The 22,500-nt window shown below is 46.4% G+C and overlaps 3 protein-coding genes across 7 annotated transcripts in view; 2 read left to right on the plus strand and 1 right to left on the minus strand.

Moving 5' to 3' along the window:
* Window positions 1-890: 890 nt before the first annotated feature.
* nagk (N-acetylglucosamine kinase) lies at window positions 891-4,020 on the plus strand. The gene is made up of 10 exons (XM_076170770.1): window positions 891-999; window positions 1,312-1,396; window positions 1,534-1,632; window positions 1,757-1,886; window positions 2,170-2,280; window positions 2,368-2,480; window positions 2,603-2,690; window positions 2,797-2,894; window positions 2,971-3,049; window positions 3,248-4,020. The coding sequence occupies exons 1-10, from the start codon at window positions 971-973 to the stop codon at window positions 3,445-3,447; spliced, it is 1,032 nt and encodes a 343-aa protein (XP_076026885.1). The 5' UTR covers window positions 891-970; the 3' UTR covers window positions 3,448-4,020.
* Window positions 4,021-4,900: 880 nt separating this feature from the next.
* On the minus strand, window positions 4,901-14,492 carry paip2b (poly(A) binding protein interacting protein 2B). 4 transcript variants are annotated; one of them, XM_076170773.1, is made up of 4 exons: window positions 14,405-14,492; window positions 7,856-8,022; window positions 7,177-7,362; window positions 4,901-7,044 (listed from the first exon to the last, which is right to left on the minus strand). In XM_076170773.1, exons 2-4 carry the CDS (start codon window positions 8,009-8,011, stop codon window positions 6,988-6,990), a joined length of 399 nt encoding a protein of 132 aa, XP_076026888.1. In that variant the 5' UTR covers window positions 8,012-8,022; window positions 14,405-14,492; the 3' UTR covers window positions 4,901-6,987. The 4 variants fall into 4 exon arrangements, with proteins under 4 accessions (XP_076026888.1, XP_076026887.1, XP_076026889.1 ...); XM_076170772.1 differs by lacking the exon at window positions 14,405-14,492 and adding an exon at window positions 14,205-14,398; XM_076170774.1 differs by lacking the exon at window positions 14,405-14,492 and adding an exon at window positions 14,049-14,176.
* Window positions 14,493-18,260: 3,768 nt separating this feature from the next.
* Window positions 18,261-22,500, plus strand: part of hspa12b (heat shock protein 12B) — a 12,582-nt gene continuing 8,342 nt past the window's right edge. Inside the window, exons 1-8 of one of the 2 annotated variants that reach the window (XM_076170777.1) lie at window positions 18,261-18,681; window positions 18,870-18,966; window positions 20,250-20,316; window positions 20,659-20,741; window positions 21,272-21,396; window positions 21,484-21,670; window positions 21,793-21,897; window positions 22,095-22,211. In XM_076170777.1, the coding sequence (XP_076026892.1) occupies window positions 20,268-20,316; window positions 20,659-20,741; window positions 21,272-21,396; window positions 21,484-21,670; window positions 21,793-21,897; window positions 22,095-22,211 (666 nt within the window). In that variant the 5' untranslated portion in view covers window positions 18,261-18,681; window positions 18,870-18,966; window positions 20,250-20,267. Of the gene's footprint in view, window positions 18,967-20,249; window positions 20,317-20,658; window positions 20,742-21,271; window positions 21,397-21,483; window positions 21,671-21,792; window positions 21,898-22,094; window positions 22,212-22,500 lie in introns of both variants that reach the window. The other variant, XM_076170779.1, reaches the window with a different exon arrangement.

The raw sequence follows: 22,500 nt of genomic DNA on the forward strand, positions 1-22,500 counted from the left end.
ACTAAGAGGCTGCTGTGGTTCAACCAAGCCCTGAGTTCAATTATTCCCCTTCTCTCTCTGTGTGAGTTTGAGCTGCATTGATCATTGAAATCAGCTGCTTGATTGTTTTCAGTTGGACTGAACACTCGCAGCCTGGAGGACACACACGGCACAGCTGCTCCAAATCCCGGACCAAGATCACAACAGCATTGCATATTTCCATCTCTGCATGCTATCGATTTCTGCTTCATCCTAACGTGTTCATAAGAAGTAGGATTAATATTGTCATGTCCTATTATAGTCACAAAGATCTGAAATACTAAATCCATCTTTGTTTTGGAAGAAGAATGTGGCTTGCCAACCATCACCATTATTCTGCTAATGCCTCCAGAGAGTCTGTGGCAAACGACGGTTTAAAACATTTATTTTGAAAGTCATTTGATGTGACATCCGGTTTTGTAGTGGTTCAACCAAGTAGCTTGCCTCATCCTCCTGCCGTAGAGAGCAGCGCATGGTGAGAGTGAGCGCCTGAGCTGCTCTGCTTCCTCTCCTCCCGCCTCCTCACTCTTGTGTAACGGACTAAAGGTCTCAAGTATGAATCGAATGCAATAAATTAAAAGATATATGATCGTAAACTATAACTTGTAACTTTGAGCCATGTGGGGGGGGGGCGCTATGTGCTTGAACATCTAAACTCATTTGCAAGTAAAGACACTTTGGTTTCACATCCCCGGGTCACCGTAGAACTCTAGGAATATGAACACAATAACAGTTTTGCTTAAAAATATATAGTTCATACATTCTAAATACTCTTTTTCTCTCATGTTTTCCTTTATATGCATCTTTCATACACACACGCACTACTAAATTACATTGCAAATTCATAACATCACTGCCATCTGGCGGTCAAGAAAGAATTGCAGGCTGCATCCTTACACGCTGGTCTCGCGAGATCTGCGCTGTCCAGCAGGACGAAAACAGGAAGAGGAGCATGGCGTCGGTGTTCGGTGGCGTTGAGGGGTGAGAAGAACTTTAAACTTGTCAAACAGCATTTATGTGAATTAGCAGCTGATACTGACTGATGTTTTAGTTTAAGTCAGCGTTCAGACGCGTGCTCAGACAAATCACAACATGTTCCTTTCGTTCCTTGCTGGGGACAAAGATGCTGAAGTAATTCAGTCATGAAGTATTTTCAGTTTAAAGTTTCACCTCTCTGTGTTTTCGGATCAATTTCCCCATTTGTGTGTTAACATACTTTTATACTCGGTTCCTTCTTTCTGTTAAAGTTGTTTTATTCATTAATATCCCTCATTGCCTGACCCGCCTCTCCAGTGGAGGGACACACTCCAAAGCTGTGCTGGTGTCAGCAGATGGGAAGATCCTGGCAGAGACAAATGGACCGTCCACCAACCACTGGGTGAGAGACAGGTGAGGGATGAAGGAGAGACGGGTTGTGTGAAGGGAATTTCTCATCTGTGTGTGTGTGTGTGTGTGTGTGTGTGTGTGTGTGTGTGTGTGCGTGTGCGTGTGTGCGTGTGCGTGTGCGTTTCACAGTTGGTCGGGGTGGACAAATGTATTGAAGCCATCAACGAGATGGTGGTGAGAGCAAAGGTGGAGGCGGGGCTGGACCCAAACATACCGCTGTGTTCACTGGTCTGTAAGATATTAACTTCTATCAAATGAGAAACAGTAATAAAGAAAAGAAGTTCATTATTGTGTGTGTGTGTGTGTGTGTGTGTGTGTGTGTGTGTGTGTGTGTGTGTGTGTGTGGTCACAGGGCATGTCTCTGAGTGGTGGGGAGCAGAAAGACGCCATCGCTCTGATGAAGGAACGCTTCCCTGGTCTCAGTCAGCATTACTTCATCACCGCAGACACCATCGGGGCCATGGCCACCGCCAGCAACTGCGGTAACACACTTGAACTTCTGTCGCCCTCACACCTCAGCACTCTAACCCACAGACTCAGAGCATGCAGGGATACATTTCATAAAATATTTAGTATATGAATTTACATTTGAGCTCATTTGATACCTTGAATATTTACTGGTAAATGTTGGAAACAAGCCATGGAGCTGCACCTCACTTGACCCCCTGAGGTGTGGTTTGATAGCAGTCTAGTATCTCTTAGTATCTCTTAGTATCTCTCTGTCGTCTTTATGATGATGTCATATCAGTGATCTTCTCTCTCCAGGAGGCGTAGTCCTGATTTCAGGGACCGGCTCCAACTGTAAACTCCTCAACCCTGACGGCTCTCAGGTGGGCTGTGGGGGCTGGGGTCACATGATGGGGGACGAAGGCTCAGGTGAGAAACACACAAACACAGCTTTGTAATGTGTGATATGCAGGACAAAGTGAATGGACGTTGGACATCTCTGTCTCTGTCTCTCAGCATTCTGGATCTCTCATTTGGCTGTGAAGACGGTGTTTGATGCGGTAGACAGCCTGGCCGCTCCTCCTCACGATGTGACCCACGTCAGGAAAGCCATGGAGGAATACTTCAAGGTCAGGTGGCGAGGGCTGACAATGAACTGCAAAGAAGTGTTCATTTATGAGTCTGGATGTCCTAAATAAAGAACTTTGCACAGTGAGGTCATAACATGGAAGCATCTTCCTCTTCCTCTCAGGTGTCAGATCAGATGGGAATGCTGCCACACCTCTACAGCGACTTCCAGAAATCCCATTTTGCCGGCTTCTGCAGGAAGCTGGCTGAAGGTAGATACACATCGTTTCATTTTCTGCCTAATTTTGTCCGGATGGTAACAGGATGTGTGTGTGAAGAAGAGCGAACAACAGGAATCTGTGCGTTTGTGTGTTGTAGGCGCCGAGGCAGGAGACGCTCTCTGTCAGTTTGTGTTCACACAGGCGGGCCGAGCTCTGGCCAAACATGTAGAGGCTGTTTTACCTGCAGCACAAGAGGTAACACACACACGCATCCACACACAACACACACACACACATCCTGTGATCTACTCTTTAACCTTTCCTGCTTCAGTCTCTCCTGAGCGGTGACCTTGGCCTGCCCATCCTGTGTGTGGGCTCGGTGTGGAAGAGCTGGGAGCTGATGAAGTCGGGTCAGTGCTCTTACTTTGGAAGACAAAGGGGGTGGAGCTATGGAAATATGAAATATGAAATCTGAAATAATAATGGCAAAGGAGGAGTAGAAGAAGTAAAGTGTGTGTGTGTGTGTGTGTGTGTGTGTGTGTGTGTGTGTGTGTGTGTGTGTGTGTGTGTGTGTGTGTGTGTGTGTGTGTGTGTGTGTGTATAACCAGGGTTCACCGATGTCCTGACCGCCGTGGCATCATCGGACAAACTGAAGGGTCGTTTCCATGGCTACAGCCTCCTGACTCTGCAGCAGTCGTCAGCCCTTGGCGGTGCCAGTCTGGGGGCTCAGAGCTTGGGCGTGGCCTTCGCCATGGATTACGCCGCCAACGCCAACGTGTTTTACACTCAACGCCTCAACAGCCAATGAGGCTCCAGCTGATCCAAAGATCCTGTTTACAACCACTCACTGCTACGCACACAAACTACAATACGATTATAGAAAGTATCTGAATCTCTCTGTGCCGTCATCACAGCTCCATGCACTCCTACAGCATTGTTTACATTCAGAGATGTGATGTTTGCACAGGAAGTATTCAGGTTTGAAGATGACCTCTGGATCTCTGAAGCTGTCACATCTTTGCCTCCATCATCTTTGTTTCTCAGGCATACTCTTGAAATCTTGCTAGTTAAATTATAACTTGCATCTTAAAGACAGGAACAGGCACTACCCAGCTTTACAGGTAGAGGGCGCAAAATCACCATTTCCCCATATGTGGTTGATCCTGCAGTGTGTTTCATCCATGCTGGTATCAACATTTGCCTGAGTGCTGAGCCAGGGTTTCCCGGGACAGGACGGCACTTAGACTCAGCTGTAATGAGAGTGATTGATCTGCTTTATCTGGAAAAGAATGTCTGACCAATTTGTGCATTCTGTAATTATGAAACATTTGCCAGTTCTGATTTGTAATAAAGGTTTGTGTGCTCTGCTACACGCAAAAGCTGCCGACTCCACCTTTTTACGTGTGAATGTACAATGTTTACTGTGAGAAGTTCATTGAAGCGTAACGATTGCATCACTCAGTGGACTCTTACAGATCATGGACTCCTACAGATGCTGGACTCTGTAGTTCAGCATCAATAATGCAGTGGAATAAACAGTGAACACCTGAAGGTCAGAGGGTCGGGTTGAAGGATTTCAGGTGTCTTGTGGTTGGACTGCTGGAAGTCTGACATCATCCACATGTACTTTGGATCTGCCACCTCAAATCAAAACTACCTCGGGCCTGAAGCTAGACCACTTGACAAGATGTGGAGCAGGAGTTCTCTGCGGCAAAGTTCTGTTCTCATTCAAGTTCAAGTATTGGATTTTGGTCAGGTCCAATGTCATTGTTCTCTTTGGCTGTAGGGAACAATGAGGGAACCTGAGAGTCCTTTCATCAGGCAACCGTTTAGTTTGTATTTCTGATCAGCAGATAGCATTGTTTTTGTTCTGACACACTTTAGGAACCTTTAAATAGAAGGTAACCTGTGTGACGGTGACAGGAGGGAAGCTCAGCTGCTTGTCTTCCTTTCTCAGTTCTATGCGCGGCACGCAGAGTGATTGCCGCATACCACAAAATAAAGAGGTTGTGGTCAAAGCTTTGCGTCCCAACTCGTTATCTTCCCTCAGGATGGAGCAGCTGAGGATGAGTCACACCACAGCAGCAAGCCGTCCACTGGCAGGCACCCAGAGGAGACGTGCCATCCTCCTGCTGGGGGGGGGGGGAGTGTGTGTGCCGGTGTAACGTCCTGCAAACATTCCTCTAAAATCACATTGTTTAAACCTGGCTGCAGCGTGCGATTCCATCAGAATTAGACAAAAGACAAAGAAAGTAAAAAAGTGTCTTTTAGCATCTTTATTCGTCTTTTTTCATTATTTTTATTTGTACTTTGTGTCTTCTGGACTTCTTTTTTTACGGTTTCTGTCATCTAACTCAAACAAAATCACCAAAAATGATTTTATGTTGCACAATCCACCTGGCGGACAATCCTATTAGCTTCACCAGGGCGCCATTCATCAACTATGGTCCAACACCATAAGAAAGTTGCTTTTTATCCAAGTCTTCTCCACGTCTACTGCGTTGTTTAGAAATCCACTTAAAAACTTGTAATACTGAAAATGGTCAAACGGAATGAATGGACGGAGGGACTCGCACATCTACGGCCAATCACGTACGAGCACACGGCCTGCCGGTTTCCCTACGCCACAGAGCCGCCGCCTCCTAATTCAATATTCACATTTCTACATTTTCAAGACGAGACTGCGGAGGACCGGAGGGATCGCCCACTTAATTCTGGTTTTCTTGAAAAGCATCTTTATACTTAAAAATGTTTTTGTATTTGATGACTGATTGAACGGATAATACTTGGAATGCTTGAAGGAAAAGCCAGAGCGGTGGAGATCGATGGCTAAAAAGACAAAACTTCCTTAAAGATCTATTTACTTCCCCAGACAGAATGAGGAAGGACAGCGGGGGGGCAGTACTGTCAGCTGCGGCTTCCTCAATGGTCCCCACTGACGGGCGGCGGCAGTACTGTCCCCCCGTGTGTTTGCTCCTATATACAGGACTGAATGGACACCGCAGGCTACTGTACCCAGTAGAGACACAAAACGCCTCATCCACAAAAACATAAAGAGAAAAAAATAATGAAAAGAAAAGGAGGAGAGGCTTTCCAAGAACCTGATTTGGATGTGGACCCCTTGATCTGCTGGATGGACCGCGTTGGATCCAAACCCTAGGTGGTGGAGCAGGAAGAGACGGCGGCTGTGCTCCAAATCAAATACAAATCCTCCCTGCGTTAGTGTGTGTGTGTGTGTGTGTGTGTGTGTGTGTGTCACCTCTGTGCACCACAGCCCAGAAACATGGAGACTTCAGCTCCAACTAAGGAAGCTGGGAGGATAAACCTTCTCTCAGGGTTCAAGTTTCCCTCATGACACGGCTGAATATAACTCTAACCTTCACTTCAGGATGGAACTGATCTGATTTCCTGAAGTCAATAAATTAACCTCGATGCATGAATGAGAATGGAATGCGGCCCCTCTGCTCTTACAAGTGGACTAAATAGAGAATAATCATTTTGTTAACGACTACACCTGTGCCTGTTAACGTCCAATCAGAGTGTGTATGTGTGTGTGTTGAGTGTGTAGGGGGCGCGGGCTTGTATTTGGTTTGGAACCCAGCCGCTCCAGAAACAAATGAGAAGCTGCTTGACTAGATGCACTTGAGCTATGATGTTACAGACGCTGACATCATACGATCAAATGCTGACGGGCTGACTGAGCGGGATGACGACGCCGCAGAGACGCAGAGACGCAGCCGGTCCCCTGAAATATTAGTCACTCTCTCACCTCGCTGGAATGGAAACCCTCTTGACTTCCCAGCCTACAGGCAATGTAAAGGCTTTACTCCAATTAGATGATGGTTGTTGTTGTGAAGACATTTTTGGATAAACTCATCTGACCTTTGTCCTGGCATCTCTCTTCAGTAGCTGCCAAAGGGACGCTGATCGCCCCTGCGCGCTCTGTGCGTCATCAGTAATCTGAAATGTATTGAAGAGCTAGCGCCCGCAGTTGGGCGGTGCTGGTATTACACCCCTCCCCCACCCCTATTCCCCATGTCCCTCAGTTTACAAGAAACAGACAGGAAATAAAAAGAAAAAGAATCAAAAAGAGAGAAAAACCAATCCCCCACCCCCCAACAGTGCAAGCCAGCACACCACTGACGTGTGTGTGTGTGTGTGTGTGTGTGTGTGTCTGTGTGTGTGTCTGTACGCATGCGTGTAAGAATCAGTGTGTTTGTGCGGTCATGACCGCTATAGTCTCTGAGAACATGAGGACTTGGGTGTGTGTTTGTGGAGGTGGGTGGGTGTGGGTGTGGGTGTGTGTGTGTGTGTGCGTGCGGCAGCTCCATGGGGGTGAGGGGGACTTCTAGTATTTCTTCCCCGGGACGAACTCCTTTGCTTCGGGATTCAAGATGCTCTTCCTCTGCAGAGAGTGATGAAGAGGATGCAGAGTAAGAACACACTCACACTCACACTCTCTCTCTCTCTCTCTCTGAACATGCGGCTGTATTGGATCCATTTCAGATCATGTCAAACATTTGGAACCCCGACTCACCGCCACTTCCTCCAGGTTGCTGTGGTGATCGCTGACCGACAGGCCGTTGAGCTGCTGTTGCAGCTGCCCAATGTTAGCCTGGTTGATGAGGTCACGTGACGGGATGAACCAATCCTGATCCTCTTCCTCCAGCATTTCCTGGAAGCAGCGCTCCAAGAACTCCTGCTCCAACAGCTCCTCTTCCACCTGGGAGGAGACAGGAGATGGACATGGATTACAAGGTGGAGGAGGGTTTTGTAAAATAAGAGGTAGAAGAGGACTAACAGGGAAAGATGGAGAGAACACACACACACACGTACTGCATCCAAATGACCTCAGATCCACAGGGGACATACATTTGTTACCAAGGGAGTGAATGAAGGACAAAGGGAAGAAGTGTGTGTGTGTGTGTGTGTGTGTGTGTGTGTGTGTGTGTGTGTGTGTGTGTGTGTGTGTGTGTGTGTGTGTGTGTGTGTGTGTGTGTGTGTGTGTGTGTGTGTGTGTGTGTGTGTGTGTGTGTGTGTGTGTGTGTGTGTGTGTGTGTGTGTGTGTGTGTGTGTGTGTGTGTGAAGCAGCACAGTGGCTCAGTGTGGATGTTATCAGCTGAGAACACGCCTCCATCATGGCAGACAGGAGAGGATGTACAAATGACACACCCAGACTACAAGCACAACAGACAGAGGGGAACACACACACACACCTGTCTGTTATACTCCTCTTCGTTCTCCATCCACATGTACTCAGCAAATGGGTTGGCGTCTCCACCCTCGCCCGGGTGCCCATTGGCCACCGGCTCCTTTCCCTCCTTTCCTGGAGCTCCGCCTCCCGGTGTCTTGGCCACCTCTGGACCGCTCATTTCAGCCGGCTCTGGGAGAGCAGAGTCACACGTGAGTTCAGAAATACTTTGATAAAAAACACTTGAAGTTATTAGGCCAAAGCAAAACACACTGTGGTTTCTATTGCTCTTCTAGTCCACACACACACACACACACACAACGCTGGCAGCCTTTGGTCCCGTGTTCATCACCACAGCCAGGGCTTTGATCGGTGGTCAGGATTTACATCATCGACTCTCCTTCAACATTTAAGCCAAGGAAACAAACTGAACAAACCGACTCGCTTACATTATTGGAGCTGGAACCTACCACACACACACACACACAGTATAGAACTGAGAACATTGAACCGAGACATTTTCAATGCTGATGATGATCAACTCAATGAGAACACTATGAGAATTGATCTATTGGAATTGATTTTGGAACGGGTCCAGGAGCGCGCGCACACACTACAAAACAAAATCTCGCACACACTACAAAACAAACCAAAATCTCTCACACACACACACACACACACACACACACACACACACACACACACACACACACACACACACACACACACACACACACACACACACACACACACACACACACACACACACACACACACACACACACACACACACACACACACACACACACACACACACACACACACACACACACACACACACACACACACACACACACACACACACACAGCTTCCTCATTTCCCTACCAAGTTTGCCCTCAACGTGTGAAGCAACACAGTGGAGTCAAATGGGATTCAAATCTGGGCAGAGCGTGACAGAAGCTTAAACGGCAGGATGTAAATGAATCTAAATACTTTAACAGGACAGAGAGGCGACGTCAGCGCACGAGTAAACGTCAGAATGCCGCTAAACGCCTTCAGGTTAAACCTCCGGCAATCCAAGTTTTTGTTTCCCTTCCCCTGATGAAGAATGTGTCTGCACTCTGCAGCAGAGGCTCAGGTGAGAGAAAAGAGGCTCGGCTGAGTGAAAACCGGTGTGGAGCCTCGACCACAGCACATTGAGACGCCCCTGTCTACACCCTCAGTCCCTCTGAGACACAGGGACGGTCTGGACGGTGTTGAGCTGACATGTTTAGCTACGTCCCGTTTGCATGTCAGATGTGAAATGAGAAATGATTGAATGAGTTTAAACCTCAATCTGCTCTTCATCCCTGCATAAATGTTTGTCACATTTCTGTCTCCAGCCATCTCATCATTTCCCTGCATGCCACTCAGTTTGAGACGGTTCTCTGCCTCAGACTTCTTATAAAGTGTAGAGATGTCAAGGCTCAAGCAAACGATCAGAGCGCCACCTTATCACTGTGTATGTCTGTGTCCCAGGGCTCATCGCCCTGGGACACAGACATAACTAGGAATTGCAGATTAACAGAAGATTTATTTCTCCTACGATGGTGAGACTTGCTGACTGTAGTGACATAATCTGCAGATAAACAGCATGAACTCAAATGTCATGACTCAACTGCGGCCTTGCAGAGGGGAGGGCGGGGGGAGAGGGCGGGGGGGTCAGTCTCAGTCTGATTCAGGCACATGACTGAAACGTTTGACTAGCGAGGACGTCGCACCGACTTCACGTTCTCAAACTGCAGCCAGGACTCTTCACTAGATGACCTCATTCCAAATTGAGGACAAAATGTTACTTTGACATCCGTTTGTCATGACGTCTTGGACCGTGAACTATAGAGCGTCAGATTCCGGCCGTAGCGCGGCCCGCTGCTCGCTGCATGGTGCGGTTGTATGGACAGGGTGTTCTTCAGTACAAACAAACACGCACAACCTAAGTAGGTTAGTAGACTGAGGGGAGGTGGGTCTGCTCAGTGTACAGCTGTCTGTCAGGATCTGCTGTAGTGTACACGGGGGGGCGGGGGTTTGATGATGATAAGCAGGGAAGGACAGTGAAGGTGGACAAGACGTTTGGTGATAGAATACTGCGTGCTGAAGTCTGATTCTAAACTGGATTGTGGTTGAAGTTGCAGATAGGGAACAGAACACAGAGAGATTGTGAATCCATGTTTAATTTCTACTGCAGCCTTTAAAATGTTATGGAACAACACAGATATAACACCAAGTAAATAACTAAAGATCCTCAACAAGTTCTAGACGTCCATCAGCCAAATCTCCACTAATGTCTATTAGAAAGGCTGTGAGCTTTACACCCGTAAAACCTTAAATCAGATTTAACATGTACTATAGCATCTAAACGCCGGCCCTAAACTTAACTCCTCAGCAGTTGTGATCGGTCACTGAACACACAGCGTCTGCTCAGAGGAGGTCAGGCTGGGTGAGCGGGTATAAAAAAAAGACAGCAGAGTGCGCGTGGCCATTATGTAGCGCGTGTAGCTCTTAGCATGTACATGTTGCATAACCCACACGTTGGTCACCATGTAATATTTAGTTAATGGAGCGGAGTCAGGCCCGTCCTCTGTGGCTGCAGGCGCTGCACAAGTTGATAACATGATGAGGGGGAAGGATGACAGCATGGTGTTAGAATGATGGAGCACTAAGGCCAGACAACACAATGGAGGTGTGTGTGTGTGTGTGTGTGTGTGAGTAAAGTTATTGCCTTTACATGTGATCTAAAAACACTTGATTGGATAAATGATGGACTATTTTCCTCTGCTGCCTCCTCACAGGCCTGTTCGATGGCCCAGTCTGGTACTCTGTCACTGTAATAATTTAAACTAATACAGAGCAAAGAAAAGCGTCTAATTTCCAGTTTCCCCCTTGAAATATAAAGTTAAGAAGCTTTTCATTAAGATTCCAAGCATTGTGGCAATCTGGCAGCATTGGTTGGATTTGTTTAATCATCTCTCCCCATGACTGAACTCGTCCTAATTAACCTGCCAAAGGGTGGAGTGGAACCAAGCAGAAACACACACAACTACACCACACACACTACTTCAGGCCTGTGGGGTCATCGGATCATTCCCCCAGAATTAACCATCTGCTGTTACCTTCAGCCACCAGATCTCCGCTCAGTCAAACACTTTGCTGTGTTATAACACCTGACAGGTCATCACTGACACTAAGGCTGTTCCATTAAACTGCAGAGTTTCAGGGACTTGAATAACCAAAGTGCTCCAATATGGTGATGTAGATTTACACAGACAGTCATTTTCCTTTCATTTCTCTCTTATCTGTAAATAATCCTGGTGATTTGCGCTAAACCACTGAATGTGTGAACCCCCACGTGTCTTTCCTGAGGAGTCTGTAGTTTAATTCTTTGTTATTGTCCAAAGAATCCACTGATACACAGAAACTCAACACAGTAACTTGAGGCAACAAACCTAAAACAGACTTCAAACTTGTAAAGCAAAGATCCCTCGTCATCCTGAGGACACCGTAACGTGGTAATGTGCGTTTGAAACTACGTCACCTGAGCCTAATGTGGGCTTTAGAACTCACAGATGAATCGGGCTCATGCGTGCTTATGTAACCCCGCGAAGTACCTAACTGGCGCGGCGTCGTCGTGGCGTGTAGCCTGCTAACATCTCAGGCCGCTAACGGGCTAGCCAGGTAGCTCGGCCTACCTGTGAAGTTGGTAACAGGGCATGTCAGGCGTTAGCCGCGGAGATGCTACGATGCTAAGAGGCTAGTTTGCGTACCAACAGACAGAAGGTGCGGGTTTACTGTCAACGTATGGGCCCGAGGTGTAGCTATCCTAGCGGCGACAAAAAGGACAAAGCGACGCCCCAATAAAGACATAAAATGAACCCAAGTGTCCCGGCACATATATGGAAGAACAGACACACAACTAACAAAGCAGAAATTAGAAGAAATTCCGTAAACTGCGCATTGAGGTCAAACTGCTTCACCGTAAGCAAACAAAGTGGGCTGCTCCGCTACAAGCTAGCACGCTGCTAAAGCATGGCAGCGTCAACAAAACAAGCCAGCGCTCCGCCGGTAACGCTGCCTTTACACCGGGGAAACCGCCGAGTTCACGGTTTAACACCTCGAGTTTTCGTTACCTGGCATTGTGGTGTTGGTGTCGCTCCAAAAGTACGACGTTAGCTACACAAACTTCTTGAAACTACACAGCGGAGAGTGCGCGTTCGTCGTTTCTCCAATGAGGAACTCTGCTGCCGAGATGCTACGTAGCTGAATTTAGCTAAATCCAGTTAGCATCCGAGCTAACCCTGCAAAGCTGGGCCGGTCACGTGGTCTGTGCTGCCTTCAGGGTCTCATAAGAACGCCGCTCTGTCTAGCCTTGAGTGTCAGGTTCAGATTAATGTTTACGTCTCTCTCCGACTTCAGAGATCACGTCAAAAAGACAAGCATTTAAAAACACTAATTTGAATGTGTATTAGTGTCAGTTTTCTCTTTTTTCCTCCCTCTCAGCTTCTGAGGATGCAAATGGAAGTCATATTCGGTGGATGGAATTAGTTTGGTTGCTGTTCCACTTTTTCCATTTTATTAAAAATTGTCACAACTATTTGACATATATATTACAGTTGCTAACGGCTGCAAAAAAAACTTAAAGCATTCGTTGATACTGGAACATAAAGTAATGAAGGTCACGACTATACAGCACAATATATTATTATATAATAATATAATCAGACTGGATCTGAATTCCACACTGTGCAAATGGATCATGAATTTCCTCATGGAGCGCCCCCCAAACAATCAGGTTGGACAGGTTCACATTCCCTACCATTACTTTGATCACTGGTGTTCCACAGGGCTCTGTGCTAGGGCCCTCCTCTATCTCCTTTATACACAAAAGTCAACCTACACAGGACCCACAATGGTTATTGGACTATTACAAACAACAATGAGACTCCATACAAGGAGGAGGTGCAGAACCTGTCAATGCACCACCTTGACAACAACAACAACCTGATAATGAATATCAAAAGGATTATTGTGGACCCAAGGAGAATCAGGAAAAATAGTAAATTAGTAGTAGTAGTACAATAGTAAAATGGTTAAAAAAAGTTTCCAGCTTTAAGCATTTAGGGGTTACATCACAGAGGACCTCTCCTAAACAGCAGTGCCGAGTAAGGCAAAATCAAGCATCTTCACTTTCCAAGGAGGCAGCAGAATTGCCAGTGCTACAGTTCTACCTACCTTGAATGATGCACAAACAATTTTTAAGCAATATGTGTGTACATATTCTGTTGTTTGCGCTTAATCATTCATTCATTTATTGTTTTGGTGACTAAGGGAGGCAGTGGCTCAGTGGGTAGTGCTTCCGCTTTGGAACCGGAGGGTCACCGATTCGAGCCCCTGCCGAGGTGCCCCTGAGCAAGGCACCGAAACCTTAATTGCTCCCCCCTCTGCGAAGGGTGGTAATGAAATGTAATGTAAGTCACTTTGGATAAAAGTGTCTGCCAAATGATCGTAATGTAATGTACTGTTTATCTTTTCACAAACCTGTGGGTGTGTACGTCTAGCTTCGGTTGAGTGGTTGCAACTTTCAAATTACGTTGAGTTTGCTCAATGACAATAAATGTCTTGAATGAAACACCGTTGTCTCTTCATCTATTGTCTTAACAGAAAGCTGCTGTGCCTTTGTTTCGGACCATAATTTAGCATTGCATCTGACTATACACCCCGAGTACTCGAAGATCGGAGCTTAGTGCGAGTACCTGAAGGCAGCACGTGAACAAACATCCCATAACAGTCTCCTTCAAAACACTAATGTCTGCGTGGATTAGGGCAGAAAACAGGTCCTCTTCGTTGATCGCGGATAATAAAGAAACATGTATTCACTGTAACATTTAGAAAATGCTTGAAAATATTACAACTATTAACTATATAAAGCGACACGGCTCATTGTTCAACGTGTCCATGCCCACACGGACTCCAGCCCTAATCACGGCTAAGAAATGGAATTAAACATGGTAATTACACCAATTGAGTATATGATGTAATTCACTTGAAGGTGTCACGTTTTAAAACCTCCAAAACACAATAAAAACTCTTTGTTTTGTTTCCCCCTTTCACATTTGGGCTAAATGTAACCCAGCAAGTAGCCCACAGTCAGACGGATTCAGGTTATAAAGAGATTGACGCTTACCTTTGAAAATAACACACGTCACTTTTTATTTACAACGTTTGTTGTCAATCCTGCGATGAACTTGGGGCCCCCGTCTACATACATTTCCTGTATTTGACTGAAAAACTCCCCGTCTTCCTTTTCTTAGCAATCTAGCTAGCTGCCCCCGTTACTCACCAGACAACTTCAAGTGCAGACGGGAGAATCCACGAACCAGCTGCTATGAAAAAACGACTCTTTTCGGTTCCCGGGTGTCACAATCAACCAGACAGTGAATAAATATTTTCTTAAAACCCTCACGCTACCTAAACACGTGTTTGTATTGTGAAATCTATCGCGTTTGTGGCTACAAGGCGGCAAAAAGCTCGGTTTACTACCTCACGATGCCAGGGGGAAAAGCTGAGCCGTGGTCGCGTTTATCCAGCTGTACACTTCAGTGATTGGTGGAGCTGCGTGTCAATCATATTTTTGTATCGATATCATTGGCTGAGATTAACATACGACCAGCCCACCTCTATTTAAGCAAGTAAATAAAATAGAATATGAGCCATTCCCCTGCTGTCCCGATTTTGTAATCAATATGCTGAGTTATTATGTGACGAAAACACTTTGTTAACCATTGGTTGGGTGATGACTTTCGCTTGTATTCAGCTGCCTAATGTTGTTATGAAAACGGAGGGGAATAAAAGTATTTTAGTTATGTACTTCAGTCTTATTGTTTGGCACTACCCATTTTTTTAAATTGTATGTTTTCCTCGAGTTTATGCTTTATCATAATTTGTGGTCATTTGTTCTGTTTATTATTTCATTTGTTTTTCTATTTCAGCACCACCGCAACTTTCTGTCAACATTGCTGAGGCAGTAAAGTATTAAAGTTCTACAGGAGTGAATACAATCGACAAGCAGACATTTTATGCATATTGTTCTTCTCTGGAATGACTTTGTTGTTGATCCAGTTTGAGAACATGAGTGAATATGGTTCGTCCTTTAAGGAATACATCCTGTAACTGTGTCATCCATTCTGATCGTTCAGAGCAATTGCCTCATTTCTGACAAGTCATCCTTTAAACTTGAAGTGATTGTTGATTCTAGTACTGGTATTGGTTAACAGGTAAAAACTTGATTTCATGTATTTGGAGAATAAAACAATATTAATAATGACCACAGACCTAAACATTCTGGTTGGGTGTAAATGTCACTGTGTCTGTAAAAGCACAAATCAAACAACATAACTTTTGTTCATCTACTCTTCCCCTATGCTGTATTGAGCTGTGACACACTGCATCATTCAAAAGCAAACTATGGTAAAGGTATTGCTTCTATGTAGCATTATAAATCAACACATTTCTGGTCTGCAAACTATCCGCCAGTACACACTTATGCAGAATCTGCTCTATGAGCTTTGAGGCACTTTCACACTGCATCTGTGCGCTGGACTGCACCTGCTCGTCTTCATCATCACAGAGGTGAAATTTGGCTTTTAGCTGGCTCAACCCAGCTGCTTTAAAGACAAGAGAGACCCTGGGTCAGCTCCCTGAAGTGAGTAAGAGGCTGCATTACCCTCATATCTCAGTGGAGGGCGACTGTAACACTCATTGGGGTTGTTGGACGTGTGTCTGCTTACACAAAGTGTATTTGTGCTGTATCAGTGTGTGCCCTATAAGAGCATGCATCAGTAAAATTAAAAGGCACTAACCACAAAGACGCACACATATGACAGTGTTGTCAACACAGTTAGGGAAGCCTGGGAGAGTTTCTGATGCTCGAGTGTCTGATGATTGGTTCTTATTGTGAACAGTCAGGGCAAGTTGACCTACAACTCTGTGCCGCCATGAATCATCAGAGATTTCAAGGCTGCGTTGTCTCAAGTGGCTCTGAGATGTGGTTGTGCCTATGTGCTGCAAGATAAAATGGTGACAGGTCTGTAGGACACCAACTTTGGCTGCATGATAGTTCAGATCTGTGTGTGTGTGTGTGTGTGTGTGTGTGTGTGTGTGTGTGTGTGTGTGTGAATCGATATAGTGTCTTCAGCTGATTTATCCGCGCCGCGCTGACCTGCAAAACATGTACACACACGTACACACAGGCAGGGAACACACACACACACAAACACACACACACACACACACACACACACACACACTCCCCCATATTTTCCTCTCTCTCCACTTCAGTTCCACTCTGCTATATAATTCAACCTCTTTTTGCCGTTGAATCATAAATCATAACTTCCCTCCCTGTTCCCTCTCTCGCTCTCTTATGCTCTGCCTCTATTTTACGACACAATGGCCCAGACTTTAAGTCAGAGGCCAGTTATGTGTAATATGTGTGTGTGTGTGTGTGTGTGTGTGTGTATGTATATAAGAATCCCCCCCCCCCCAAGCTTTTCCTGTGACCCAGGTCCCCACCTCTTGCTGTACGGTGAGTTTGTCTACTGCCACTCACATACGCACGTACACACACACGCACACACGCAAGGCACACCCTCACATGGACGTGAACAGGAACTTGCACATTAACACACACAGCCTAAGGTACAATATTGCCTTTATTATCCCATGCACAATCTCAGGGCGGCTGTAAAGCAGACATAGTGTGAACACGGAGCCGCCTGCAATAAGCAACAGGCCACAAATGTCACAAAACCCCATGTATCTCCATTTTTAGAGCAAAACTACACAGTATGACTATCTGACGGGAAGAAGAGAGCCTCTCGTGTTGAGATAGTGTGACTATTTAGAGGACGTGGAGGAAGAACAGTGATGTTGTGTCTGTGTGTGTGTGTGTGTGTGTGAGAGTGAGTGGTTGTGTTTCCGTTGATCGAGAGCTTCCAGGATTCCAGTGATAATGTGGAATTCGGGAGAGGAATGCCGCACAGGGGTTCCTTCCTTTCACTTCTTGTGCAGGGCTTCCTGTGACTGGATCGCTATGGAGACGGGTAACATTGCACCTTGAAGTTTTTTGTTTAGGTTTGTCACTTATGGTTAAGATTAGAAATGGTAGAAGCTTGTTTTTGTAGAGGAGTCTGGGAGGAAAGAGCTCAAAATACTGAAAACTCTTGAAAGTTTGATACAAAACCACCTGACTGATGACCAGAGGCAAACAAAAGATGAACGCTGGCAAGAGATGTGAGCAAATGCAACGAATTAAGCAGAGCGATGTAAAAGAACACAGGAAAGAGAAGAGAAAGGAGAAAAAAGGAGAGAAAGAAAGACGGAAAGGGAACAACAGGAATGGAGAGGTGATGGCAGGATCCATATGGGGCCTCTTGGTCGTTGGGCAGCAAGGAGAGACATGCCAGGTAATGGCTTCCAGACACACACACACACACACGCACACACTCTAATTTGATTTGGAAATCTGACAGGACAAAGAGACTGTGTGCATGTGTGTGTGTGTGTGTGTACATGTGTGTATACCAGGGGGCTTTCTTTCTCATACTCCAGAGGTCCGACTTCCTCTGCCCATTGGGAGTGGGGCCGGCTTGTGTGTGTGTGTTGTGTGTGTGTGTGTGTGTGTGTGTGTGTGTGTGTGTGTGTGTGTGTGTGTGTGTGTGTGTGTGTGTGTGTGTGTGTGTGTGTGTGAGAGCAAGTACTGGGGGTTAATGTATGCTTTCAATCACAACTCTAGTGTGGAGAAATCAGATCCCAGCAGTGGAGATGTGGAGCTCACGATCTGCACACATGCACACACACACACCGATAGAAATATACACACACACAGACACGCACACAGACATGCACGCATTCTAAAATGCTTACAGATTTAGGGCAAGAGCCTGTATTTATGTAGTTATGTATTTATGTATGGTTGAAACAAGACAGATTTTCTTTAAACTAGAGTCAGACGTTAAGATGGAGGGACCGAGTTTACGAACAAAGATCCCCAGGGTGCCCTCATGGATAAATGCAGCCACTGAATGAAGTTGGTCATGTTCAGTCAGTCCTTGCATAGATGGAGGGATGGAAAAACAGAGCAAATGGAGCAACGGCCATAGAAAAACATGGGAGAGGAGAAATCGAGCAATGAAGGGAGGGCCAGATGAAAAGAGAAGACAGGAAGAGCTAATCAAACAGAGAGGAAGGATAGATAGGGAGGAGCGGGAGGAGAGAGGGAGAGAGGGCAAGATGACTGAACTGGGATACACCGCCTGGTGGAGAATACCCCACCCTCAGTACACACACACACACACACAGCAGCTACCCAGTGAGGTAACCCCCCCCCACCGCTCTGTCACAGCCCTCCCAACTCCTGTTACCGCTGTGTGTGTGTGTGTGTGTGTGTGTGTGTGTGTGTGTGTGTGTGTGCGTGTGTCTGTGTGTGTGTGTGTGTGTGTGTGTGTGTGTGTGTGTGTGTGTGTGTGTGCGTGTGTGTGTGTGACATTCCAGTGCAGAGCGGAGTGCAGACCGTGAGTTGGGCTGCACAACGCAGGGAGAGAAAGACCTCCACATCCAACTCAGACCCGACAGGGAAAAGCTGCTGTAACTGTGGGGAATTTTCTCTGAAGAAGAAGAAGAAGAAGGAGGAGGAGGAGGAGGAAAAGACCTTTCACCATCCATCACTGTTCTCTCTCTTTCTCTCTCTCTCTTTCTCTCTCTCTATCCCTCATTGTACTCACTCCCGATTATGGAATTTCTATCTTAGGGAATTTTCTGTAAGTCAGCTCAAGTCTTACACTTCCAACAAGGAATTCCTAGGGAAAGCATCCTCTTCTAACCCATCCTGTCCCCCCCCCCCTCTTCCCTCTCTCTCTCTCTCTCTCTCCCTCTCTCCCTCTCTCCCTCTCTCTCTCCCTCTCCTCTTCATCACCCTCCCTGGGGGCGGATTATAAACTCTGCACAGCCGTGCTCCTAAGTTTTTGGAATACTCTTGTGCTCCAGCCAGGAGACGGCAGAGGAGGAGGAGGACGTGGGCATCGAGCTGCTCTGTATTCAAAGGAGTGAGTTCATAAGAAAAATATGTTGTGTTGTGTTTTCCCTCTGAACTTGACTGCTTTAGTCTCTAATGACTGAGCTGTGTGTCTGCAAGTGTGTGAGTGTGTGTGTGTGTTGTCAGTGTGTGAGTGTGTTGACTATAACAGTGATGTGTGATTTGATGATGATGGCAATTGGGAACAGGAGCGTCGTCTTTGCATAATGATTAAGGCGAAGTGTGTTTATCTGTTTACTGGAGGGAATTATAAAGGAGGTAACGGTAAATGTTGATGGTGGTGTGTGTGTGTGTGTGTGTGTGTAACAGTGTTAATGGGGCATAACAGCGGCACAGGGTGTTGTTCAGTCTCAAAGGGTAGAATAGAGGAGAGATGGAGCTCTGTTCTCCTTCTGGTTTTATCATCAAATAGTGAGGAGCGCCATGGGAAAAGAGGATCGAGTCACACACACACACACACACACACGCAACGTATGCACATTACAGAGCTTTTCAAACATGCACATGCTTCTATACACACAGTATGTGCACAGAAAAGAATGAGGGGGGAAAAAAGCTACTCTCTCTCTCTCTCTCTCACACACACACACACACACACTCAGTAAAACAAACTCATCTTTGTTTCATTGCAGTCATCTGTTCATTTTGTTCGTTTTGGTGGGGCTCAGATCTCAAACGGTTCCCACTGTTGCAACCCAATACAAGCACACACATAAGCCCCCCCTCCATACACACACACACACACACACACATACACACTGTAAACTGTAAAATAATACATATAAATGTGTAGTGCGTATAGACACATATACACACACACACACACTAAACAGTGCCGAGCCTCTTTCTCACACACACACATATGCACAGATCTTTCACATATGGGCTCTCTCTCTCTCTTCGGTGATTGCCTGGGATCATATGTTCCATCAGTTCCAAATGTTATCTTTCATCATGGGGCTTCTAACAAATCTTCCTCACTCATGCACAGACTGGATCTACATTGTCCCGAGCTACAAAACAGAAACTATAGACAGTTTTGAAAAGGAAAAATGTCAAAACAACCTTAGTAATGTAAACCCCTAGGTGATGTGGCTGTGTTCATTAAGTGAGTTGACCTCAGTGGAGCACATGATTGATCTTCTACCCACAGTGGAGGAGAATCTAATCCAGCGTGCAGCCACAAGCTTTGGGTTTTGACTCAAACACCAGCGCTCCATCCCAGAATCACTCCTGGAATGTGCTAGATGTCAGACTGATGACAGGGTTGGGTTAAATCATGTTTGTGTCCAGACGCTGGCTCCGGTGAAGATGGCTGACGTGGTGGAGCCGGACCCAAGCCTCCTGCTGATACCGCCTGGTGAGTAGTCCCTCTCCCTGCTCATCATGTGAACATCATGGTCTTCCTCTGTCACTCTGCCACTCAGGAATGTTACTTCACTTCAGATTCCGATCACATTCTGGTCATTCCAACTCAAAAGTATTTCAACTCGGACCCAGAGAGCTTTGGGTTTAAGTGTGTGAACGCTCTGACACCCTTTATCTCCCTTATCTCCATGAGGGATAGACATGCATGTTATCTGGGTGTGTCCACATCTGTGTGTATCGGTAACTGATGACAGCTCAGTAATTCTCTCCTCTCCTCTCCTCTCCTCTCCTCTCCTCTCCTCTCCTCTCCTCTCCTCTCCTCTCCTCTCCTCAGGTGATGGCTTATCGGCCCCCTCTTCACCTGCCACAGCTAGAAATGACTGCAGCATCACTCCTCTCACACCCTCCCCCTCGCCGGTACCTACACACACACATACACACCCACACACACACACACACACACACACACACACACACACACACACACACACACCCTTTGTCTGCTTATTTAGCTTTATATAGAGCTCTTAATGGGCACCTATAAACCCACATCCACTGCTCAGTGTTATTAGAGGTTTAAAATAACACTGAAGCTCACTGTTGAAGCCCAAAAGTAGCAAATGCCCATCAGCTGTGATTGTAAATGATGATGATGAAGAAGAAGAAAAGGTAATACTGTAAACAGGAAAAATGGTAAACCCTCTTCAAAAGTTCCCAGCTGCAATTGATGGCCAGCCAACTTCTCAATTTTCTGCCGTTTCCACTCAAAGAAAGAACTTATTTCTGAAGCCTAAGTGAAGGTAATGCTTGATAATGATTCGTTCTTTATAAGTGACACCTACGTCTCCCTCACAGAGGAAGATGAGAGGCTGCTTCAGCTCGTATTCTCTTTATTCTGCTTGAAGTCAGATTGTAGACCAGCAAATCCCCCTTTCTTCCTCTCTCAGAGGGTGGAGGACCGATCCAGGACGGCCTGTCCGTTCTCGGTTGTCGTGGCAATCGACTTTGGGACCACGTCCAGCGGCTACGCTTTCAGCTTCACACAGGACTCAGAGGCCATACACATGATGAAGTAAGAGTGTGTGTGTAGGTGTAAATGAGGACTTCTGTTGGTTACATCGCAGACATTTCTTCACTGTCTTGCCTCCGATCCACGCAGGCGCTGGGAGGGCGGGGATCCCGGTGTGGCCAATCAGAAAAGCCCAACATGTCTGCTGCTCACCCCGGAGTTGCGCTTCCACAGTTTTGGGTTCGCGGCCCGGGATTTCTACCACGACCTGGACCCAGACGAGGCCCAGCACTGGCTCTACTTTGACAAGTTCAAGATGAAGATCCACAGTGCGAGTGTGAGGCATGAATGAGGACAGAACCATGACAGGCAGACCACATTAAAGCACATCCAGAATGAAAACAAGGGTTGGACCCTTTCTCAGTTGTTTTTCAGCAGTTGTGGCTGTGTTTGCTGCAGGACCTCACCATGGAGACGGAGCTGGAGGCGGTGAACGGCAGGAGGGTCAGGGCCATCGAGGTGTTTGCTCACGCCCTGCGATTCTTCAGGGAACATGCTCTCAAGGTACACACTAACACACCTCATGCCTAATTACTCAATCATGCTTCCATGGTTCCCTTGCTGCAGCCCCACTGTGCACATTGAGTTACAAACAGTAATACTTTTTGGTCCATGAATCCATAAATATTAGACATTTACAGTGTAATTGTTTTGTCATTGGTCTTGTTTGGATGTTGGATGTGTCCCTGGTTGTGTTTCAGGAAGTGAAGGATCAGTCTTCATCAGTTCTGGAGGGAGAGGAGATCAGATGGGTGATCACTGTCCCTGCTGTGTGGAGACAACCTGCAAAACAGTTCATGAGAGAGGCTGCCTACATGGTAGACACACACACACACACACACACACACACACACACACACACACACACAGGGGTAGATTGTGTGAAAGTGTTTCAGAGACCAAAATAGCAACAAAGGGTTGGAAACAGAAGCAGAGAACATGAGGTGAAGGGTAAGAGGATCCCTGTTATGTTCCTGGTGGGAACTCTCTCTTGTCTTCCTAGAGAGCTTTGGGCCGAGTCGGGAGGTTCCAGATGTTTGTGTGTGATATTGGGCTATAGAATGAAATCTGCCCTGACTTGAAACACTCACTCACACACTCAGACGG

Source organism: Genypterus blacodes, unplaced genomic scaffold (assembly GCF_046128005.1).
Source record: "Genypterus blacodes isolate CSIRO-AG114 ecotype Tasmania unplaced genomic scaffold, CSIRO-AGI_Gbla_v1 ptg000232l_1, whole genome shotgun sequence".
NCBI lineage: Eukaryota > Metazoa > Chordata > Actinopteri > Ophidiiformes > Ophidiidae > Genypterus > Genypterus blacodes.